Source organism: Lygodium microphyllum, chromosome 8 (genome assembly GCF_053477565.2).
Source record: "Lygodium microphyllum isolate KBCC chromosome 8, Lygodium_microphyllum_v1.1.10, whole genome shotgun sequence".
In the NCBI taxonomy this organism is placed as follows: domain Eukaryota; kingdom Viridiplantae; phylum Streptophyta; class Polypodiopsida; order Schizaeales; family Lygodiaceae; genus Lygodium; species Lygodium microphyllum.
Genome location: NC_141142.1, coordinates 77,010,254 through 77,018,214, shown reverse-complemented (window position 1 = coordinate 77,018,214; position 7,961 = coordinate 77,010,254). Strand labels below are relative to the sequence as shown.

The 7,961-nt window shown below is 42.6% G+C and overlaps 1 protein-coding gene across 1 annotated transcript in view; it reads left to right on the top strand.

The window, feature by feature from the left end:
* Positions 1 to 736: 736 nt before the first annotated feature.
* Positions 737 to 7,961, top strand: part of LOC148032473 (blue-light photoreceptor PHR2-like) — an 83,999-nt gene continuing 76,774 nt past the window's right edge. The window contains exon 1 of the mRNA XM_087683143.1: positions 737 to 2,006. Coding sequence (XP_087539269.1) covers positions 888 to 2,006 — 1,119 coding nt within the window. The 5' untranslated portion in view covers positions 737 to 887. The remainder of the gene's footprint in view (positions 2,007 to 7,961) is intronic.

Here is a 7,961-nt window from a genome sequence, read left to right as displayed (position 1 = left end):
ATAAGGTAGTGGAGGCTTTGGGACTTGATTCCAAGGCTGAGGAGAGGAAGAAATGATTCCTCGTGCTAACATGATGGTGCCATGTTCTGATGTTCAGCTGCTAGTCAAATGTAGCAAACACACTTCAGACGCTTTGATGTGGCGAATTCTGAAGAACCCCTATAGTTCGAGCATTAGGTGTGCTCTTGTGTAGATGTTACTTCTGCTCCTAACATATCTCGGGATTTAGACTGGGAGCACTTGTTGGGGTTTGCCAACACATTGCTAGGTGAGAATCTCCACCACGATCATGAAACTTTTTCCGATCAAAGAGAAATATGATGTTTTGGATGCTACTGTGGATACGAAGACAGTGTTGTATTCTTTTTCAACATTCTATGCAGAGAAGTTATTGTCTTCTTCATCGGTAAGATTCCAATCCTGTCTTGGATTTGTTAGTGGTTGTAGGGAGATTATCGTGATGAACTTTTTGTGGGACCACGAGGTTTTTAAGAGGTGAAACTAAAATTAGCAAGGTATCTTATGGCAAAGTTACTATTGATCTATGATATACGTTTGGTCCATGGTCTCCACCAATAGTTGCTTCAACGTGAATGCCTAGTGTGGGTGGAAGTGGAAGGCTGGCCGTGTGACAAGATTCACATGTGTGAAGGTGCCCGGAAATGGATAGAGTAAAAACATTTGGGTGGTAGGAGATGCTGCGTGTACAAGGAAAGAAGAAGGTGGCGGTCGTGCCAGTTAGAGACAATAGTCAAAAAGAAGCGCATGCACATGATGATGATCTAGATTTGGATACCGCAAGCAACGAGTACACAGGAGAGGAGCAGGAAGACTCGTACGGCTCCAGGCCAGAAGAAGAGGCGAACAACCGGGGAAGGGAATCAGCCATGGCGGCACCTTTCCGGGACCTCGAGATCATCATGGAGAACAACATCCGTCTGTCCGGGGTCTCTTCCTCTTCCTCCCCCTCCTGCAAGTCGCCTCTCGCATCGTCCATGGATGCCCTGCCTTCTTCTTCAGTTGCTTCCGAGCTGCAAGAGGAGCCAGCTCAAGTCCCGCAGCATCATAAGGACCTGAACCATTTCCATCGCCATGGCTTTGCCACTCTCTCCCTTGCCTTTGGCTCGGTCCTTCCGCTCGCCTTTACCCCGCCTGCCGCAAACCCTAACCTCAATAGGCCCTCCGTGGCGGCTCTCCCTTCCCAGAAGAAATGCATCAGTCCGTCCCCCATCATGCCTGCCATCGGTGCTGTGGCCACAGTCGATGTGGCTGCTGCAGCATCCACATTGTCTCCCAGAACGAGCTCTCGATCCAGTACAGCATTTCCTGATTATCAGCGGCTTCCAGACAAGGACAACAAATTTGGGGACCCGAAGAATGCAGCAGCAATGCACAGAGCTTCAATAGTGTGGTTTCGGAATGACCTGCGGTGCCATGACAATGAGGCTCTGGATACAGCAACAAATGAGTCTTTGTCTATTCTTCCTGTTTACTGCTTTGACCCCCGTGACTTCGGTAAATCAACATCAGGTTTTGACAAGACAGGACCTTATCGGGCAAAGTTCTTGCTAGAATGTGTCTCTAATTTGAGACAGAGTCTCCAGGAACGAGGTTCAGATCTTATTGTAAGGATTGGAAAGCCTGAAGAAGTGCTTGTAAGTTTAGCAAAGAGCGTTGGAGCAGATGCACTATATGCCCACCAAGAGGTGTCTTCTGAAGAGGCGCAATGTGAGAATAATGTCTGTGCAGCACTAAAAGAGGAAGGAGTAGATGTGAAATACTTTTGGGGAAGTACATTGTTTCACAAGGATGACTTGCCATTCAAGCTTGAAGAGATGCCAATAACTTACAGTGCATTTCGTGAGAAGGTACAGAATGTAAATATTCGTCAAGCTTTGGAAGCTCCCAAACAGCTGAGGGGTGTTCCGGCTCGCGGAAATGTAAAACCTGGGGACATTCCATCACTTCAAGAACTTGGCTTGAGACCTATATCTGCAGAAAAACAGGTCTTTACAATCATTTCTGATTGATTTCAAGAGTTTGTACTTTTAATACCTAGAATCATGTTAGAGTTGTCTTTGGATTATGGAGTGTGTATATATGTTTATTGGTTATCATAAGTATTTAAAGTCTGTGCACCTTATCAAACGGTCTACTATCATGTTGAGTAAATATATATTCAAATCATAGTGTACTCACAACTGTACATGATAGAAAATAGACCAGTATAGTGTTTAAGTAAAAGTATATCACTTAAAACCATTGGATAAGTAGTGTTTTTTAAATGCTTAGGGCTCACACTAGAAATGTTTCAGTAACTGAACCCAAACATTTTAATTTGTTAGAGGATATTGTAGGGCCCACATTAGAAGTTTTTTTTTTTTTTTGTTTTGATTCAGTACTAAAAATGTGTCATTACTGAATCAAAATTGTTGAGATGATGTTATAGAGGGCTCTGACTATACCCACTCTTACCGTGGATAGGGCTGTTGATCCATGAACAAGTTACTAAGGCCAACTCAGTAAAGGCATGTGTATTGTGAGCAAATTGAAAGTCCAAATAAGAGGAAGACGCAATGTGAGGATGGGTGGGGATTCCCTACATTTCAGCTGCCTCCAAGATGGTGTAGTGTATATGAGTGGGACCCTTGTTGTGGGAGCACCGTAAGCACTCTGTGTATGGGATGGGACTGTCATGCAGAGATGGAACTTCCAAGTGCATAGGGATTGTGTCATTGAGCGATCGAGATAGAATAGGATCAGTGAGAGATGATGTAGAGATAGAGAAGATTGGATAAGAGAATGGATTTGTGGGTGCGTGTTATGTGGAATTTGAGATTGGGATTCATTGATAACAAACTCATCAGAAGTATGGTGTAGAGCAATGTATCATGTATAGGGTCTTCCACTTCTAGCTCAATTTATTCTACCTCTAGATCATCTTGTTAAATTTACATATTAGTACGAGTTTGGGTTGTAAAGAAATGCTCGTCTATAGAATACAAACACAACCGTACGACACAAGAAACATAGTTAGGGTTACAGTTGATGTTGAGACAATGAACACAAGAGAGAATGAAATCAGAATAATGAATGAATAAGTACAATGCTAAATGCAGCAAACACTATGCAAGGTGAAAACTGACCCCCAAACTCTTATGTCTCAGGGACTGGGGCAGAAAGTATGAGTAGAAGAGTGTGTTGTACTTTGATGGATCCAAGATGCAACACGTAACCTCTGAATGTGTCTGGCAGCTGGAAATGCAGCCTGTGATGGCCGGAACCAGTGACAGACAGCAGGCAGCAGACGATGTAGAACAACAAAATGAAGGTATGTTAATGATGTGGCAGTTGTACGGATGTAGACGGATGCAAAACACAGATTTTGATGACATGGCAGATCAGACAAATGCAGAAATCAGTCAAACGCAGCAGTAGGGTGGCAGGCTAACAGGTGGTACGACAGTAGCAAACAGTGTAGTAGTAGTAATTGCATGCTGCTCTAGCCCAAACAATAATTGCCAGCTGGTAGAAGGCTCCAAAACCCGGATAGTAATTGCCAGCTAGTAGAAGGTTCCAAAACAACAATAGAAGGCTTGTATACAAGCACTAGATAGACAACAATGGGCAACAGCTCCAGCTAAGATACCCTCTGTGTACGGGGTGTGGACAGCAGTAAGAAGTCACTTGCAAGCTGAGAAAACAAGATTGAGGCTGAGTGGTTGGCAGCTTGTCTATTTATAGATGGTTGGGTCTTCCCAAATTTAGCTTTGGCTTCATAGTTGTTAGGTATGAAGGGTATGATATGGTACGGTATGATAAAATATGGTACTAAATGGTACCTTATGATTTTATAAGGTACGGTACAGTATTAGTACAAAAAAACTTGATCAAAAAAACCATAAATCATTAAATATAGAACAGATGTTTAAAGTGGAAATAGCCATTTCATTACAAATTAAGATGAGTACATGAGGGTGGCCCTCATGGTTGCATGTGCTGTGTGACATGCGATACAACTGGAGTCTAGTATATACATGGACAATGCATCATAGTGGCATGTGGATACAATGATAGTAGATATAAAAGAGAGAGAGACCTATGAATCTATGATGGGGCATCACTATCATCATCATCAGAACCATTTGAGGGTTCATCTAGAGAGTGTGAAGATGGCTTCTCTACACATAGATGATGGGACACTCATAGTCATTCTCACTGATGAGTCTACTATCATCATCAATTGATAGCTTAGGGCTGTGTAGACAAGTGGGAGATGTCATCATGAGGCCCGGGATGGGAGCTACTAGAGCCCTGCCTTTTCTATGTCTGCAAGCCACTTGAACCACCCCTCCTTGATGTTGAAGGATGTTGAATGACCATACCCATGCTACCACCTACTCAAACTCGTCACTGACGAGTACGCTATTTGCGAGTATCATGAGTATATGCTTCAATAAGCTCTCTATAGAGCTCTAGAAAGAACATCTCCTCATCCTTATCCACCTCTTGACGTGCACTCAGAAGAGTGTTGCCTGTCAACTTGAATGTATCAACATTCACGTACACAATGTACATAAGATTGTAAACGCTAAAAGTCTAAATTGTAAAGTGTAAATTTTAAAGTTTAAAAGTGTTTACTTGCTTTGGACTACCCATGCTTATCATAGCCCTCATCATGTGTAAGTTAGTGTGAGAATAGACTAGCCGCTCTAACTGTCATGTGCTAAGCATATTGCAAATCTTCATGTGAATGAGAGAATAGGCACTCCGATGTCTCTTATATGCATTTGAAGAGCAATTCTGAGCAAGTACTATTATGGTTAAGGGTTGTAGGGTCTCCAATGCATATCCAAAGTTTTACCACCAGAATATAGGCTTCACAAGTGACTCCTCCAACAAGTGGGAGAGGCCAAAGCCACATGTCTTCTTTGATTTGCAAAGCATCGTAGCTCCTCCAGTAGTGCATCGTGGTCATCCACAGGGACCACACTAGTCAAATAAGTAAGCTGGTCCGAATGGAGCTCTCTATTGTCCATGACCACCAGCAACTTGTAGGTTGGATATACCAATGTTGCAAAACCATGGATGGACTTATGCAGCCATGTCTATCTTCTCTTTGCTATCTCTAAAACATGTGCATGCTGTGTCTTTGTGATCACCATGCAAATAGATTTTTTCACAAATGTCTCTTTAAAGAAGTGAAGGAGAAGGCCCATGGTGGACCCCTTGCAATCACTCATACGTAACACCCTATAAAAGAGAGTCATTACAATGACAATGGCACATAAATTTTGCCAAAATGTTCATTGAGGTACAAGCGCTGCATGGCTTTGGCCTCCTTTGTCTCATGCTTATCCCACTCATTCCATAGAGTAGACACCAGTGTCTAGGGCGGACCGCACCTCATAAAGGTGCTTGAGTAATAACCACACATAAGCAAAGCAAGTTGAAGAAGGCTTCTTTAACTCAAGTATCCTATACTCGTGATACATCACAAGCACCTTTACCTTAACTGTGAAGAAGGTGACAATTGATGTGGCTTCGCGGACAAGCCTCTTCACCTACTTAAGCTTCCCAATGTCCTCCATGAGCAAGTCCAAACAATGACTTGCACATGGAATCCACACAATCGTGGGGAACTCAGCCTCAAGGAAATGGCCCATGCGTCAACAATTTAATGCATTGTCGGTAATAACTTGCACCACATTCGAGGGTTCCACTGACAATCACATTATAACACACACACACACACACACACACACACACACACACACACACACAGAGTTGACTTACTCCCTTGGGAGGACTTACTTCCTTGGCATATGGCAATTTCCTCTGCATCTTTGCCATGACTTTTGTAACTCTTTTGTCGTTTAGTACTTTATAAATACAATATCCATTACGAAAAAAAAAGAGTTGAGCCTTAAAAAATTCAACTATTAAGAATCAAGAGAGAGAGAGAGGCTTAGGGGAAGAGAGAATCGAGAGATAGAGAGGCTCGGGGGGAAGAGAGAATCGAGAGATATTAGAGAGAATTGGAAGATAGATAATTATGAACAATGAAAAAAACAAATTTAAAAGACAATGTATACCTCAATGATAGCTTGTCGAATGTGGCAATAGATGAAGGTGCCTACTGTTTTCTTGCCCCTCTTGCTAGTGTCTATGGCCCACAAAAAGTAAGTGCCGAGTGGACATGAGATGAGTATGTTAATGATACTCCGTTTCTTACGATCACTCCATTTGTCGGTTAGAATGGAGTAACCATATTTAATCCATGCGGCCAAATAGGATTAAGGGCTCTATCAATCCTCTCCTCCTTATTAATTTTTTTCGTCCTCATGTCGTTTGTGACATCGGTTCATCCTTCACATGGACCCACATTGATAATGGCTTTTACCATCTTCTTCCATTGCTCTTGCTTTAGGATATTGAATACAAGATTGTATTCAATCATTGTGTGCGCAATTTCAAGGTCTGTAAGTCATTGACTTTCTCTAAGAAAGGCAACTGATCCATACACATAATCGGGAGCTTGAGAGAGAGAGAGGAGATTGCCTCCTTGTTGCTACATGAGCCTCCACTCTTCGTCTTTTGCTGGAGTCGGATGCAGACATGGAGTCCCTACCACCAATGGTGGAGACCTCACCTGCATTGGTTGAAGATACACCCACATTCGATGCTTTCTCATTGGTGGACATAGGTATTGATGCCTATACGCCACTTCCTTCTCCTCTAGTGGATCCCCCTTTCATATTGACGAGAATCTCGTCCGTTATGTTTTGAGGGATTTCCTTGTATGGAGCAACTTGAAAAGATGTTGGAGGAGTTGGGTCACACCACTTATGTAGCGCTTCCCAGAATACTTGCACGTCAAATGGTGGGAGTTAGTCTTCTTTGCGTCTTTCTCCATAAGGGTGGTTTATAAGCTAGAGAAGAGAGTGGAACAAGAGAGGAATTCAAAGTGGAAGAAGAGAGAAGGCTCAAGAGTGTAGAAAAGAGCATCCAAGGCTAGAGCATGGGATCCAATGGCAATTGGCATCCGATGAGCAATGGGCATCCAATAGTAAGTGGCAATGGGCCGCCAAGTGCGCCACACAGGTAGAAAACATGACGAACACATGAGTAGAAAGTGCAGAATTGACTTTGACCGGGACGTGGAATGTAGTAGACATGGTGTCCAAAAAGTGGCGATTTTCATACGGAATTATATGGAATTGTACTAACCATACCATATGGATCGTATGGAATAAACAAGTCTTATGTATGAGGGGAACTATGTTTGGCATATGGGACATAGACACTCTAGGAATGTGTTTCTTTTAATGAAAGTTTCAGTAATTTGATTAACTAAGCTCGTTTTGGGGTTGTTTAAGTGGCCAATCAACATGTAATGCATTTTTTAGCTCAACACCCCCTCTCAGGCCTAAAATTGGAACCAGAAAGGGTCTATACTTGCCCAGGTCTACATCTTGTTCTTTTCTCAAAGCGGTCCCACCCCAAAGTAGCCAAGGCATTGGGCAAAGGGTGCACATCGGTTGTCCATCAACTTACCAAGACTATAGAGGTGATGATTAGCTTACCAAGGAAGCCCAAGTGATCACCCTAGAAAGGCCAAGGTATTGGACAAAGGGTGCTTGTAGGTTGCCTAGTGGTCTATTGGAACCTACAAAGGTGGATAGAACCAAAGTGAACTTTGCACTTTTTTTTTTTTGGGTTAAGGGTATCTAACTTTTTATTTGATTTAACATTAAGTGTAGGTTTTCAATCACTTTTTGTCCTATTGATTAATTTTGTAGCACAAGGGGAGAATAAAGGAATGGTCAAACCCATCACATCACAAAATGGATAAGTTGCGGCATGTTTACAAGAATAGAATGTCAGTGTATGGGGTTATGCAAGATGCAATACAGACCATCATGCTAATGCAAAATGCTATGCAATGGTGCTACTTACAC